Source organism: Bufo gargarizans, chromosome 5 (genome assembly GCF_014858855.1).
Source record: "Bufo gargarizans isolate SCDJY-AF-19 chromosome 5, ASM1485885v1, whole genome shotgun sequence".
In the NCBI taxonomy this organism is placed as follows: domain Eukaryota; kingdom Metazoa; phylum Chordata; class Amphibia; order Anura; family Bufonidae; genus Bufo; species Bufo gargarizans.
The window spans coordinates 24,625,153-24,641,973 of record NC_058084.1 but is presented as its reverse complement, the minus strand read 5'-3'; the positions used below and the strand labels follow the sequence as shown (position 1 = coordinate 24,641,973).

General features: G+C 49.3%; 2 protein-coding genes across 2 annotated transcripts in view; both read left to right on the top strand.

Annotated features, from left to right (window-relative positions):
- The window catches only part of LOC122938835 (NXPE family member 3-like), an 86,129-nt gene extending 76,454 nt beyond the window's left edge, over nt 1-9,675 (top strand). Inside the window, exon 7 of the mRNA XM_044294665.1 lies at nt 8,926-9,675. Coding sequence (XP_044150600.1) covers nt 8,926-9,461 — 536 coding nt within the window. The 3' untranslated portion in view covers nt 9,462-9,675. The remainder of the gene's footprint in view (nt 1-8,925) is intronic.
- A 4,542-nt stretch (nt 9,676-14,217) lies between these two features.
- LOC122939285 (NXPE family member 3-like) overlaps nt 14,218-16,821 on the top strand; it is a 78,437-nt gene continuing 75,833 nt past the window's right edge. Inside the window, exons 1-2 of the mRNA XM_044295358.1 lie at nt 14,218-14,470; nt 16,002-16,318. Coding sequence (XP_044151293.1) covers nt 14,218-14,470; nt 16,002-16,318 — 570 coding nt within the window. The remainder of the gene's footprint in view (nt 14,471-16,001; nt 16,319-16,821) is intronic.

Here is a 16,821-nt window from a genome sequence, read left to right as displayed (position 1 = left end):
GGCGTCCGTTCACCATACAATCCTCAGACTGATGCCGTACAGTGGCGTCCGTTCACCATACAATCCTCAGACTGATGCCGTACAGCGGCGTCCGGTCACCATACAGTTCCATGGTAGAAAAACATATACATTAACGTCTGCATTTTTTACTTGACTCTGCAGGATACAAAAACGTGGAGCGCTGCACATTTGTATACATCAAACCGATAGGAAAAACGTGATGTGAACACACATTGGGGGGGAGGGGGGCGAACTAAAATTTGCTGTGGGGCCCAGTCAGTTCTAGCTACATCACTGCACATCTCCTTCTCTGCTCCAGGCCTGGCTCACTGCTGCAGCGGCCGCCGGAGGATAGAAGGAGCGCAGGGAGCTGCGGTTAGTGAATGACAGGACCACCAGCTCCCTTGGAATGATAGGTATGTGAGGGGGCCACTGTGGGGTCATTTATCACACTGTGAGGGCCCCTTACACAGTATAATGACTCCCAGTGCCCCCCATTTAGTATAATACTCTCCCTTTACCCTCCATTTAGTATAATGACCACCAGAGACCCTATTAAATATAATGACCCCTCGTGCCCCCTCCATACAGTATAACCCCCAGTGTGGGGGCGACTGGGGGTCATTATTCTCAATGGTGGGTCACTGTGGGGTCATTATACTGTGAGGGCCCTTTTCATAGTATAATGACCCCCAGTGTCCCCCATTTAGTACAATGATCCCCAATGACCCTCCATTCAGTATAATGACCCCCAGAGCCCCCTCCATACAGTATTCCCCCAGTGTGGGGGCTACTGGGGGTCATTATTCTGAATAGGGGTGACTGGGGGTTAATATTCTGAATGCAGGGCCACAGGTGGTCATTATACAGTGGGGGGGGGATTGGGGGTTCATTATACTGTGTGAAGGGCCACTAGTAGTCATTATACTGTGTGAAGGGCCACTAGTAGTCATTATACTGTATAGGGGCCACTGGGGGTCATTATACAGTGTGGGAGCCACAGGGGGACATGTCAATGTAAATAAATGCCTCATGGGGGCCCACTGGGATTTATCGCCCAAGGGCCCACATGAACCTGAGCCGGCCCTGCTCGCTATGCAGGTCACATCCACAGCATTTAATCTCAATAAAATGAAACTGCGAAATTAAAACAGCAAGAATAATCGCACTGTAAAAAAATATACATCACACTATTAAAACATCACAATTTCCGGAATGGTATCTATAATATAATCACATATAAAATGTCCCATAAAAGTATATAAAAAATGCAAACCACTGGTGGTACGGTCTTATATATGGGGTAAGATCCTCTATGTAAAAAAAACGCCTAAGAAATGGAAATCCTTTCAGCTGGGTATGGTTGTACTACCCAAATCCTGCTTTTATGACCTATATGGAATTTGCTGACCGCAACTGGAAATATAAAAGACAGGAGTCCCTGAAGTTTAGGAATTCCTGTCTATCTCCTGTGAAGGAGTCAGGCAGAGGAATCTTCAGCTCCACTTGGTGTCTTGCGATCGTGATGGGTAATGTGGAAGCTCCTTGGAACAGCTGCTGAACCTCCCCCCATCACATTAGACAGCTGCTCCTGGATTTGAGCTGCAGCGACTGATGGCACATTCGGGTGTCGTTCGGTTAACATATTAGCTGCTCCTGTTAACTCAGCTGTTGGTTGGGCCCACTGTTCTGTAATGCAAGGCACCAATGAAACAGACCAGTGAAGATGAAGTCAAGGGGTTTATTAACAAAATAAACAAAGTCCAGGTAAACTTCACTGGGCAAACATCAGGCAAACAAAAAACAAAGGAAAGCCAGGAGTAGTCCTGATCCGTGCATAAGTCTCTGTGCAACTTGCCAGGTAAACGGATGTGTCACAGAAAGTCCCGGGTCCTGGGTCCCACTGGAATGGATGGAATCCCAGCAAATTTCAGTCAGTAGCTAGCAGTACTGACCTGCACCTGAATAAGGAAGGATAACAGTGGCCACTGACCGACCTGGGAGGCCACCTTTTATGTGCCTGCTAACAAATCCCAGGGCGCCAAGTGTCCAGTCCCCATAGGTCATGATCCTGCCCTACACCTGTGTACAAGGCTTTGGTCGGTCATTAGTCAATTAGACCAACGCCGGCCCCCTAATCTGCTTTGAACTTGCGGCCAGGTGCTATTCCCTTCACTGGTCGGCGAAGCGCATAAGAAATGCGTACGTGCAACCACGTATCACCTTGCGAACATGTTTTCAAACGTAAATGCGGATGCGCGACAGGCTCTGCGAGAGTGTGCGAGCGCGTCGACATGGACACCGGAATGGAATCTGCAATAGGTACCGGAAACAAGCTCAGCAGCAGCGTACTGCCACTAGCCCGGCCAAGCTGTCCCCGAAAACCATGCGGTCTTCCCCTCCAGCGCACATGCAAGCGCATCCCCACGTCGGTTCGCAAAGGGGTCGGAGCTGGTGTATCAATGGATACAGGCGTAACCTGTCCCGCAGGATCCTTTTTGGTCACACCGGAGTGCGAGACAGGTGAGGATCTTGCGTTAAATATGTGAGCTTCCCTGACACAGAGTTTGCAGTTGTATTCTATATGCTATGCTAGATTGATGGTAGAATACGTGCTGTACAGTTTTGTGCTTATTCCACCTATACCCCCCCCCCCCCCAAAAAAAAAATTCTGTCAAAAATGGAAAAAAATGAAAGAAATGTCCTTGCAGGTCGCTGCTTTTGAGGTTTGTAGCAGCTGCAGTTCTACTAGGAGACACAGCCGGCCTCAGCTCCTCACTCCCTGGCTGACAGCTTTCCCTGCCTGTCCCTATTCTACACAATTCTTCTTTCTGATTCTATCCTTTCTGTTCAATGTCCCTGACAGTAGAATACAATGAGCTTGATTGATATTTTTTTCTCCCTGACTCTCTAAGATGTTTTTTCTGTCAGACTCTGTAAGACCCATCCACCCTCATTCACAGCCCAGCACTCGTGCTTTGCCCGTTCTGCTAGGGAACCTCCCTGTCTGCTGCAGCACTGATTGACTCCTCCTTGCTATCAGTCTGGGAGCCAATCAGGGCAAGCCCCCGCCCACTTCCTCTCAGGGTCAGCTGAGAATCCTTCTTTCTCCCTAGTAGGGATGAGCGAACTCGAACTGTATAGTTCGGGTTCGTACCGAATTTTGAGGTGTCCGTGACACGGACCCGAACCCGGACATTTTCGTAAAAGTCCGGGTTCGGGTTCGGTGTTCGTCGCTTTCTTGGCGCTTTTTGAAAGGCTGCAAAGCAGCCAATCAACAAGCGTCATACTACTTGCCCCAAGAGGCCGTCACAGCCATGCCTACTATTGGCATGGCTGTGATTGGCCAGAGCACCATGTGACCCAGCCTCTATTTAAGCTGGAGTCACATAGCGCCGCCCGTCACTCTGCTCTGATTAGCGTAGGGAGAGGTTGCGGATGCGACAGTAGGGCGAGATTAGGCAGATTAACTCCTCCAAAGGACTTGATTAACTGATCGATCTGCAGCTGTGGATCATTGAGCTGCTGATACTCAATTGCTCACTGTTTTTAGGCTGCCCAGACCGTTTGTCAGTCACATTTTTCTGGGGTGATCGGTGGCCATTTTGTGTCTTGTGGTGCGCCAGCACAAGCTGCGACCAAGTGCATTTAACCCTCAATGGTGCGTTTGTTTTTTGGCTAAAGCCTACATCAGGGTGAAGCTGTCACACCAAGTGCATTTAACCAGCAATAGTCTGTTTATTTTTTGGCCATATACTACATCAGTGGCAAGCTGCGCCCGTCACCAAGTGCATTTAACCCTCAGTAGTGTGGTTATTTTTTGGCCATATCCCAGTCGAATTCTGTCACTAAATCCATACCGGTCACCCAGCGCCTAAATACTAGGCCTCAAATTTATATCCCGCTAAATCTCTCGTTACCGCTGTCCTGTTGTGGATGGGCAAGTTATTTAGTGTCCGTCAAAGCACATTTTTTGTTCTGGGTTGAAATACAATTCCCAATTTAGCAATTTCATAATTTAGTGGTTTCTGCTATATCAGAGCTATTTGAAATCTATCCCTAAAAGGGTAGATCATATTGAAGGTGCACATAGGGTCATTCAGAATAACTTCACACACACGCTACTGTGCATTTCCAAGTCTAATTCTGTCAGTAAATCCATACCGGTCACCCAGCGCCTAAATACTAGGCCTCAAATTTATATCCCGCTGAATTTGAATACAATACATTGGGCCAAATAATATTTTTGTTGTTGTGGTGAACGATAACAATGAGGAAAACATCTAGTAAAGGACGCGGACGTGGACATGGTCGTGGTGGTGTTAGTGGACCCTCTGGTGCTGGGAGAGGACGTGGCCGTTCTGCCACATCCACACGTCCTAGTGTACCAACTACCTCAGGTCCCAGTAGCCGCCAGAATTTACAGCGATATATGGTGGGGCCCAATGCCGTTCTAAGGATGGTAAGGCCTGAGCAGGTACAGGCATTAGTCAATTGGGTGGCCGACAGTGGATCCAGCACGTTCACATTATCTCCCACCCAGTCTTCTGCAGAAAGCGCACAGATGGCACCTGAAAACCAACCCCATCAGTCTGTCACATCACCCCCATGCATATCAGGGAAACTGTCTGAGCCTCAAGTCATGCAGCAGTCTCTTATGCTGTTTGAAGACTCCGCTGGCAGGGTTTCTCAAGAGCATCCACCCAGCCCTTCCCCAGCGGTGGAAGACATAGAATGCACTGACGCACAACCACTTATGTTTCCTGATGATGAGGACATGGGAATACCACCTCAGCACGTCTCTGATGATGACGAAACACAGGTGCCAACTGCTGCGTCTTTCTGCAGTGTGCAGACTGAACAGGAGGTCAGGGATCAAGACTGGGTGGAAGACGATGCAGGGGACGATGAGGTCCTAGACCCCACATGGAATGAAGGTCGTGCCATTGACTTTCACAGTTCGGAGGAAGAGGCAGTGGTGAGACCGAGCCAACAGCGTAGCAAAAGAGGGAGCAGTGGGCAAAAGCAGAACACCCGCCACCAAGAGACTCCGCCTGCTACTGCCCGCCGCCATCTGGGACCGAGCACCCCAAAGGCAGCTTCAAGGAGTTCCCTGGCATGGCACTTCTTCAAACAATGTGCTGACGACAAGACCCGAGTGGTTTGCACGCTGTGCCATCAGAGCCTGAAGCGAGGCATTAACGTTCTGAACCTGAGCACAACCTGCATGACCAGGCACCTGCATGCAAAGCATGAACTGCAGTGGAGTAAACACCTTAAAACCAAGGAAGTCACTCAGGCTCCCCCTGCTACCTCTTCTGCTGCTGCCGCCTCGGCCTCTTCTGCTGCTGCCGCCTCGGCCTCTTCCTCCGCCTCTGGAGGAACGTTGGCACCTGCCGCCCAGCAAACAGGAGATGTACCACCAACACCACCACCACCTCCGTCACCAAGCGTCTCAACCATGTCACACGGCAGCGTTCTGCTCTCCATCTCACAAACATTTGAGAGAAAGCGTAAATTCCCACCTAGCCACCCTGGATCCCTGGCCCTGAATGCCAGCATTTCTAAACTACTGGCCTATGAAATTCTGTCATTTAGGCTGGTGGACACAGACAGCTTCAAACAGCTCATGTCGCTTGCTGTCCCACAGTATGTTGTTCCCAGCCGCCACTACTTCTCCAAGAGAGCCGTGCCTTCCCTGCACAACCAAGTATCCGATAAAATCAAGTGTGCACTGCGCAACGCCATCTGTAGCAAGGTCCACCTAACCACAGATACGTGGACCAGTAAGCACGGCCAGGGACGCTATATCTCCCTAACTGCACACTGGGTAAATGTAGTGGCAGCTGGGCCCCAGGCGGAGAGCTGTTTGGCGCACGTCCTTCCGCTGCCAAGGATCGCAGGGCAACATTCTTTGCCTCCTGTTGCCACCTCCTCCTTCTCGGCTTCCTCCTCCTCTTCTTCCACCTGCTCATCCAGTCAGCCACACACCTTCACCAACAACTTCAGCACAGCCCGGGGTAAACGTCAGCAGGCCATTCTGAAACTCATATGTTTGGGGGACAGGCCCCACACCGCACAGGAGTTGTAGCGGGGTATAGAACAACAGACCGACGAGTGGTTGCTGCCGGTGAGCCTCAAGCCCGGCCTGGTGGTGTGTGATAATGGGCGAAATCTCGTTGCAGCTCTGGGACTAGCCAATTTGACGCACATCCCTTGCTTGGCGCATGTGCTGAATTTGGTGGTGCAGAAGTTCATTCACAACTACCCCGACATGTCAGAGCTGCTGCATAAAGTGCGGGCCGTCTGTTCGCGCTTCCGGCGTTCACATCCTGCTGCTGCTCGCCTGTCTGCGCTACAGCGTAACTTCGGCCTTCCCGCTCACCGCCTCATATGCGACGTGCCCACCAGGTGGAACTCCACCTTGCACATGCTGGACAGACTGTGCGAGCAGCAGCAGGCCATAGTGGAGTTTCAGCTGCAACACGCACGGGTCAGTCGCACTACAGAACAGCACCACTTCACCACCAATGACTGGGCCTCCATGCGAGACCTGTGTGCCCTGTTGCGCTGTTTCGAGTACTCCACCAACATGGCCAGTGGCGATGACGCCGTTATCAGCGTTACAATACCACTTCTATGTCTCCTTGAGAAAACACTTAGGGCGATGATGCAAGAGGAGGTGGCCCAGGAGGAGGAGGAGGAGGAGGAGGAGGAAGAGGGGTCATTTTTAGCACTTTCAGGCCAGTCTCTTCGAAGTGACTCAGAGGGAGGTTTTTGGCAACAGCAGAGGCCAGGTACAAATGTGGCCAGACAGGGCCCACTACTGGAGGACGAGGAGGACGAGGATGAGGAGGAGGTGGAGGAGGATGAGGATGAAGCATGGTCACAGCGGGGTGGCACCCAACGCAGCTCGGGTCCATCACTGGTGCGTGGCTGGGGGGAAAGGCAGGACGATGACGATACGCCTCCCACAGAGGACAGCTTGTCCTTACCCCTGGGCAGCCTGGCACACATGAGCGACTACATGCTGCAGTGCCTGCGCAACGACAGCAGAGTTGCCCACATTTTAACCTGTGCGGACTACTGGGTTGCCACCCTGCTGGATCCACGCTACAAAGACAATGTGCCCACCTTACTTCCTGCACTGGAGCGTGATAGGAAGATGCGCGAGTACAAGCGCACGTTGGTAGACGCGCTACTGAGAGCCTTCCCAAATGTCACAGGGGAACAAGTGGAAGCCCAAGGCCAAGGCAGAGGAGGAGCAAGAGGTCGCCAAGGCAGCTGTGTCAATGCCAGCTCCTTTGAGGGCAGGGTTAGCATGGCAGAGATGTGGAAAACTTTTGTCAACACGCCACAGCTAACTGCACCACCACCTGATACGCAACGTGTTAGCAGGAGGCAACATTTCACTAACATGGTGGAACAGTACATGTGCACACCCCTCCACGTACTGACTGATGGTTCGGCCCCATTCAACTTCTGGGTCTCTAAATTGTCCACGTGGCCAGAGCTAGCCTTTTATGCCTTGGAGGTGCTGGCCTGCCCGGCGGCCAGCGTTTTGTCTGAACGTGTATTCAGCGCGGCAGGGGGCGTCATTACAGACAAACGCAGCCGCCTGTCTACAGCCAATGTGGACAAGCTGACGTTCATAAAAATGAACCAGGCATGGATCCCACAGGACCTGTCCGTCCCTTGTGCAGATTAGACATTAACTACCTCCCCTTAACCATATATTATTGGACTCCAGGGCACTTCCTCATTCAATCCTATTTTTATTTTCATTTTACCATTATATTGCGAGGCTACCCAAAGTTGAATGAACCTCTCCTCTGTCTGGGTGCCGGGGCCTAAATATATGCCAATGGACTGTTCCAATGTTGGGTGACGTGAAGCCTGATTCTCTGCTGACATGATGACAGATTCTCAGTCAGGGGACCTCTCTCCTCTGCCTGGGTGCTGGGCCTAAATATCTGACAATGGACTGTTGCAGTGGTGGCTGACGTGAAGCCTGATTCTCTGCTATGATATGAAGACTGATTCTCTGCTGACATGAAGCCAGATCCTCTGTTACGGGACCTCTCTCCTCTGCCTGTGTGCTGGGCCTAAATATATGCCAATGGACTGTTGCAGTGGTGGCTGACGTGAAGCCTGATTCTCTGCTATGACATGCAGACTGATTCTCTGCTGACATGAAGCCAGATTGTCTGTTATGGGACCTCTCTCCTCTGCCTGGGTGCCGGGGCCTAAATATCTGAGAATGGACTGTTCCAGTGGTGGGTGACGTGAAGCCTCATTCTCTGCTATGGGACCTCTCTCCAATTGATTTTGGTTAATTTTTATTTATTAAATTTTTATTTTTATTCATTTCCCTATCCACATTTGTTTGCAGGGGATTTACCTACATGTTGCTGCCTTTTGCAGCCCTCTAGCTCTTTCCTGGGCTGTTTTACAGCCTCTTTAGTGCCGAAAAGTTCGGGTCCCCATTGACTTCAATGGGGTTCGGGTTCGGGACGAAGTTCGGATCGGGTTCGGATCCCGAACCCGAACATTTCCGGGAAGTTCGGCCGAACTTCTCGATCCCGAACATCCAGGTGTTCGCTTAACTCTACTCCCTAGTGCTTTTTTCCGGCCAACATGTGCAGTAAAATGGCGCTATGTTCTGTTTTACTGGATTCATCTGAAAGAAACCTGAAAAGGTTCGGTTTGTCTGTCATGCAAAAAATTGCAAATTTCAGACTGAACCTGGTTCAGTACGAACTGGTTTACTCATCTTTAGTTATTATCTTTCAAAAATTGACCAAGGAAGGACAAGTGGTTATCCAGTGACTGGGTCGTGGTTAGAAAAAAAACCTTTAGCTTTTAACTCTATGATGAATGATGATGTCACCTCTGTTAATATAACAGTGTGTTTTGTCTTTGCAGCTCTCCAGAGAGTGGACCTTCATGTCAGCTATGCCCCCGGACCCCTTCTGGCCACTGATGTTGAGCATGGCTATCTAGTGCAATGGCGGGCACACCAGAGGCCTCTCAGCATGAAGCGCACACGTGTGCAGGAGCTACGCTACATTGCCAATGAACTGGATAACATTGGAGGGGGGGACGATGGCCTGGTGATTGTCATAAACTGCATGGCGCACTTTGTCTTTTTTCCAGTGACATTTTATCTGCAGAGGATAAGAAATATCCGTAATGCTGTTGTGCGGTTATTGGAGCGAAGCCCCCAGACCAAGGTCATCATTAAATCAGGGAACACCGGCTTCTTCTATGAACATGGCAGTGACTGGCTGTCCCTCCAGCTGGACACACTGATGAGGGCAGTCTTCTCAGGACTTCCCGTTGCATTAATAGATGTCTGGCAAATGACCTCCTGTCATTACCTGCCCAAAGGCACCCACCCCCAAGAGATCATAATCAAGAACATGGTGGACTCGATGCTCTCCTACATTTGTCCAGAATAGGTTGGTACAGACAACATTGTGGCAGGAATCCTCATCATCATTTCTAGAACATAGGACTACAAACTCCACCTTGACTGTGCCTAATAGAGGTGTCACACAACTGTTCTGTACAGTATGTTGTGGTGAAGAAAAAAAATACTGGGTTAGACAGAGGAAATAAAGGCTTACTGCTCTTAAAGGGGTTCTCCAGGAATTAAAAAAATTAAAATACTTAAAGGGAACCTGTCACCAGGATTTTGGGTATAGAGCTGAGGACATAGGTTGCTAGGTGGCCGCTAGCACATCCGCAATACCCAGTCCCCATAGCTCTGTGTGCTTTTATTGTGTAAAAAAAACGATTTGATACATATGCAAATTAACCTGAGATGTGTCCTGTCCCCGACTCCTCTCACCTACAGGACTCATCTCAGGGTAATTTGCATATGTATCAAATCGGTTTTTTTACACAATAAAAGCACACAGAGCTATGGGGACTGGATATTGCGGATGTGCTAGCGGCCATCTAGCAACCCATGTCCTCAGCTCTATACACAAAATCCCGGTGACAAGTTCCCTTTAAGTATTACTTTATAAAAAATATATTCCCAAATACCTTTTATTCGTTGTAATGGCTTGTTTTGTCTAGGGAGCAATCGTTAGGAGAAATAAAATGGCCGCTGTCCTATTTGTGCACACAAAACCTGTCCTGATCACACAGGAGGACAAGTTACTTCAGAACTCTGAGCTAAAGCTTCCACAGAGCTGCCTCATCCCCTTCTCTGTTTGTCAGGTATTATGATATTGAATACATCTCATCTTTAGCTTATTATCTGTGGGAATGGAGTTCATGAGTAGACATGAAGTACAGAGAGGAAGAACAAGACAGACTGTGGTAATGGAGACTGCATTACAACTGCTGCTGCTCATTAGCCACATCCCTACCTCCTCTCTGTACTTCATGTCTCCTTATGAACTCCATTCCTACAGAGATTCAGCTGAAGATCGTATCATTTGTATTCAGGATCATAATCCCTGACAAGTAGAGAGGAGGAGGATGATGCAGCTCTTCAGCTCAGTGTTGTGAAGTAACTTGTCCTCCTGAGTGATTAGGACCGGTTTTGTGTAATAATAGGACGGCAGCCATTTTATTTTTCCTAATGATTGCTCCCTAGACAAAACGAGCCATTACAAGTAATGAAAGGTATTTGGGAATATATTTGTAATAAAGTAATACTTAAGTATTTTCATTTTCTTAATTCCCGGAAAACCCCTTTAATAAAGGTAAGTCGAGAGCCAAATGCTCTCGAAATACCATACACCCTTGGCTCAGTGAGTGTATATGTGTTGTCAATGGGGAGAGAGCTAAAAGCTGCTGAAATACTCCTCTGGTGGGAAAAGAAAAGGATTGGGTGTTAAAACTGATACGATTCCTACATTTATATTGTTATCCCAAATTATATAGATGTTTGTATTCATTTGCCAATCACACATGGAAGCCTACAGCTATATCGGGATATTAACCACTTAAGGACCACAGGTTTATACCCCCTAGTGACCAGGCCCTTTTTTACAAATCGGCACTTCACAACTCCAACGGTTTATTGCTCGGTCATGCAACTTGGCACCCAAATGAATTTTACCTCCTTTTCTTCTCACTAATACAGCTTTATTTTGGTGGTATTTAATTGCTGCTGAGATTTTTTGTTTTTCTGATATTAATCAAAAAAGACTGCAATTTTTTTTTAAAATGTGTATTTTTAACTTTTCTGGTAAAATTGTTCAACTATAATTACATTTCTATACAAGTTTGTGTCAGAATTTATTGTGCTTCATGTCTTTGATAAAAAAAATCCTATAAGTGTATATTTATTGGTTTGCGCAAAAGTTATAGCGTTTACAAACTATGGTACAAAAATGTGAATTTCCGCATTTTGAAGCAGCTCTGACTTTCTGAGCATCTGTCATGTTTCTTGAGGTGCTAGAAGGCCAGGATAGTATAAATACCCCCCAAATGACCCCATTTTAGAAAGAAGACACCCCAAAGTATTCGCGGAGGGGCATGGGGAGTTCATGTATGATTTAATTTTTTTCACAAGTTAGCGGAAAATGACACTTTCTGAGGAAAAAAAATTTATAATAAAGTTTCCATTTCTGCTAACTTCTTACAAAAAAAATTAAAAATCTCCCACAGACTCACTATGCCCCTCAATGAATACCTTGGGGTGTCTACTTTCCGAAATGGGGTAATTTGTGGGGTGTTTCTACTGTTCTGGCATTTTGGGCGGGGCTAAATTGTGAGCAACCCTGTAAAGTCTAAAGGTACTCGTTGGACTTTCGGCCCCTTTACGCACCTAGGCTGCAAAAAAGTGTCACATATGTGGTATCGCCGTACTCAGGAGAAGTAGGGTAATGTGATTTGGGGTGTATTTTTGCATATACCCATGCTGGATGAGAGAAATATCTCTGTAAATTTACAACTTTGTATAATTTTTTTTTTTTAAGTTGTCATTTACAGAGATATTTCTCTCACCCAGCATGGGTATATGTAAAAATACACCCTAAAACACATTGCCCTACTTCTTCTGAGTACGTCGATACCACATGTGCGACACTTTTTTGCAGCCTAGGTGCACAAAGGGGCACAAATTCCAATGAGTACCTTTTGGATTTCACAGGGCATTTTTACGCATTAGGTTTCCAAACTACTTCTCACACTTTAGGGCCCCTAAAATACAAGGGCAGTATAAATATCCCACAAGTGACCCCATTTTAGAAAGAAGACATCCCGAGGTATTCCATGAGGGGCATGGTGAGTTCCTAGAAGATTTTTAATTTTTTTTGCACAAGTTAGCGGAAATTTATTATTATTATTATTATTTTTATTTTTTTTTTTTTCTTACAAAGTCTGATATTCCACTAACTTGTGACAAAAAATACAATTTTACAGTCTGCAATCCTGGAGAAGACACAGTATGGGTAAATGTCCGATGTTTTCTTTAACTGATGCTTGCATTTGCACTTTATTGAATGATACAATCCTGATGAACCAATGGACTATATATCCACTGTATGTTTCCTCCAGTGATGTCGTTTTTTATCTTCTGCAGCATTTTCTTTTAATCATGTCTGTAACGTATTTGTGATTTTTTTGTAATAAAGTATTGAATCAGTATAAGCGGTATGGCATTCTCTATGTAGGTTATATAACGGACGATGTGGATGCTCTGAGAAGAGATGAACCCCTGGACTACTGGGTGGGCAGGCTTGACCTCTGGCCAGAGTTTGCACAATTTGCAATGGAACTCTTGGCTTGCCCCGCGTCAAGTGTCCTGTCCGAAAGGACGTTCAGCGCAGCTGGGGGGATTGTGACCGATAAGCGCACTCGCCTAGCTCACGACAGTGTGGACTACCTCACATTTCTAAAAATGAATGAGGCATGGATCTCTGAGGAATTCAACACATGTGATCAGTAGACCATGTTTGATTCAAATTCCTCATGACAGCCACAAATATCCGCCACCACCCATAACAATTTACGGTCCCTGTCTTCGGTAAATACAGCGCCATAAAAGGTCTTTTATGTCCGTTGAATGCATAATTTTGGGGGCCTGTAATGGCCAAACAACTAATTATCCTGTGAATGCCTAATTTACCACCAGCCACAGAATAAAAAATGCTTTGCTTTCAGGGGAACGTCTGTCGGCTAATTTTTGGGGCCTGTAATGGCCGACACTTACTTCAGTATCCTGTGACCACCTAATGTACTACCAACCACAGAATACAAAGTTCTTTGCTATCAGGTGAATGCCTGTTGGCTAATTTTTGGGGCCTGTAATAATAGCAATGGAGCGAGGTGCAGCCATAGCGCAGGGCGGACTGACTTAGGGGGAAGACTGTAGGCTAGGAGAGGGTTAAAGTTGCCGGGATTTGCAGGGCAGGGGGTGGTTATGATTTGGTGGGGAGGAGCTGGGATTTTGGCGGGAGGTATATAAGATAGTGAAGGAGGGGCGTCGGGCCAGTTGCAGCCAGAGCCAGCGTGATTTTAGGTGTCATGGCCTCTTTGGATGAGCTGTTGGCGGCGATGCGGGCCACTGTGAAGGTACATGGGATGGAGTTCCAGCAGCAGTCTATTCAGGCTGCCCTGCACCCCCTTCTCCTCTGGTTGCGTCAGCTCGCGCGGTCAGGGCCAGGAGATCTGTCCCCCTGAGCGCTTAATCCCAGAAGCTACCCCTCGGGTCCACCGACGCATCAGAAGCCCCGCCAGGGACCCTCCGCTGCGGTCTGAGGTGTCCGTGGCCAGTCGGACCCCCAGACACAGCGGGAGGAATTCAGTATTGCGCGGCGGGCCGGCAGGAGAGGGTCGGGATCCTTCCAGACCCGTCTCCCTTACGACAAGCGGGAGGGAGCGTTTGCAGGTGGCGGCATCCCCGCGAGATGTACCGCGCGGGGGGCGAGCCAGTAGGATCGTACCTGATGCTGGGGGAAGTGGTGCGGCCGAGTTGTCTCTCAGCCTGGGCCTGCCTGCGATGGATGCGTTAGTGTCTCCTGCGCCGGGCGGAGGGATCCGAGCCGGCAGCTTCATGTGGAGGCAGGCGTGGAGGCAGGCGCAGTGGCTGGCTTGGATGCGGGTGCGTTGCGGCCCCTAGTGGTGGGTCGGCGACATTGCAGCCGGTCAGACGTCGGTGAGGATACTGTGGCTCCGCCCCCTGAGTGGTGGCATGGATCGGCGGCTTGCGGCTGGATGGCTGCAGAGTCGGTTTCATTGGGGGCAGGAGGGATGGCAGAACTGCGGCCAGATGATGAGGCCCGCCCGGCTCGAATTCGGGTTGTTACCCTCCCCTCGCGTCTGCGCCATGAGGGGGAGGCATCGCGGTTGGAAGAAGGAGAATTGGAGTCTGGAGCGGATGTCACGGCAGGCGGAAGGGACGACTCGATGCTGGAGGACGCCGTGCCATGTGGAGCAAGCTCGCCGGTGCAGATGTCTGTAAGCGGAGCTGCGGCTGCCGGAGGATCTGTCCGGGGACGGCCAGGTGAGATGACGTCATGTCAGATGCCAGTTGGGGGTGCTGTTCCGCATAGTGGGGGGGTTCTGATGTCTTGGCCTGGGAGGTATTGTCTGGGATGCTGTCATTGCTGGGGAAGGGGCGCCGGCGTCCCCGGTGTCGGTTTGGGCGCCTGGGCAGGCAGTGGGGGCTTTGGAGCAGGGGAGGGTGCAAGATTCGGTTAGAATCGGGGATAGTGTCGCCGCAGGTGGTGTGCAGGCCTCAGGGGCTGGGGCAGGGGTTGGAAGTGATGTGGGGGATGGCGTTCGGTTGGCGGACGCAGCAAAAGGGGAAATATATGTGTGTTTTGAAGGGCCGCTGGGGGCTCACTTGAAACAGGAAATTAGGGAGAAGATATGGAGGGATGAATATGTTGAAATATTTTAATTGCTTCCTTTGGAGAAATTTAATTTGGATAGGGGTAAGCCGGATGAGGGAAGAAAGCAAGGCGGTATAGGTTGATCCCACGTACGTTTCAAAACTAGATTCAGGCCTTTGCGATTTTGGCCAGCGTGGTTGGGAAAAAAATCGCCTGAACAGTGCTCTGCACTGTTCTGCTATATGGATGCGATAGGGGAGGCTCATCGGACCTATGGGGGTGTGGCGTGGCTTAGGTATGATGAGCAGTTCCGGCCAGTGGAAGGCGGTCAGGCCTAGCATACGTTGGGATCATAAGGACATTGGTCTCTGGATGCGGTTGATGGCGGCGCCTAGGGGTGGTTCTCAGCCCTTTCGGGGATCGGCCGGGGGTCCCTCGGCCTCGGATGTGCAGGGAGGGGGTAGAAAGGGTTGTTGCTGGCAGTATAACGAGGGACATTGCAGGTTCCTGTCCGATTGCCGGTACAAGCACGAGTGTTCCGGTTGCGGTGGCTCCCATAGTTGGTTGCGATGCTTCAAGCGCAGGAGGGGTAAGGGACCCGAGGCTGTGTAGAAGAGGGGTGACTCCGGTGAGGGTGGAAGAGATGGAGCCTTATTTAAGGAGGTATCCAAATAGGGAGGTTGCTCAGTTGTTGTTGGCGGGGTTTACTGGGGGTTTTCGTGATCCCATGTAGTTCAGTTGGGCTGTGTTTGTCTGCACTGAATTTGTCCTCTGCGTTGCGCCATCCGGGTGTTGTCAGGGAGAAGATTGAGAAGGAGGTTGCTGCCGGCAGGGTTGTAGGCCCCTTTACTGAGTGTCCTTTGCCTGACTTGTGAGTGTCCCCGTTAGGTTTGGTGCCTAAAAGGGAGCCCAATAAGTTTTGGCTCATTCATCATTTGTCCTATCCGCAAGGGGGGTCTGTGAATGATGGGATAGCGGATGAGTTGTGCTCCGTGTCATACACGTCTTTTGATGCGGCGGTGCGGTGGGTTAGGCGTTTTGGGCAGGGCGCCCTGCTTGCTAAGACAGATATCGAGGCTGCTTTTCGGTTGTTGCCCATCCACCCGGATAGTTTGCATTTACTGGGTTTTCAATGGGAGGGTTGTTTTTATGTTGAGTGTTGTTTGCCTGAGGGTTGCGCAATTTCTTGTTTGTTGTTAGAATCATTTAGTTCTTTTTTCGAGAGGGTGTTAAAACAGGAGTTGGGCTGGAATTCGGTGCTGCATTATTTGGACGATTTTTTGTTCTTGGGTCCTGCCGAATCCAGGGTGTTTACTGTGTTGTTGCATACGATGGAGCGAGTGGCTGCGCGGTTTGGCATCCCTTTAGCCGAGGGAAAAACGGAGGGGCCTTCCACGGTTATGACGTTTTTGGGGATTGAAAGTATGGCCATGGAATGTCGGTTACCGGACAACAAGGTGTCTGATTTGTTGGATGAGGTTTTTCTGCGGAGAGCCAAGAAGGTTCAGCTCAAGCGGGTTCAGTCTATATTGGGAAAATTGAATTTTGCTTGCCGTAGTTTGCCAATGGGACAGGGTTTTTTGTCGGCGTTTAGGACTGGCTACGGCGGGGGTTGTTGCCCCTTTTCATTACTTGCGGTTACCTGCTGCGGTAAAGGAGGATTTGGCGGTGTGGGAGAATTTTCTCGGGGAGTATAATGGGCGGTCTATGTGGATGGAGGAAGCGATTAGTAGCGTGGATTTAGAGTTGTTTTCTAATGCTGCGGGTTCATGTGGATATGGTGTTTTTTGCCAGGGTCAATGGAGCTCGGGTGCATGGCCGGTGGAGTGGGAACAGGCTGGTTTCCTTAGCAACTTGGTATTGTTGGAACTTTTCCCCATTGTTTTGGCTACTGAGTTGTGGGGGGATTGGCTCAGGAATCGGCGGGTTCGTTTCTACTGTGACAACATGGGTGGGGTACAGGCGATTAATAGCCAGATGGCCAATTCTCTGCCTGTGTTGAATCTACTCAGGCATTTGG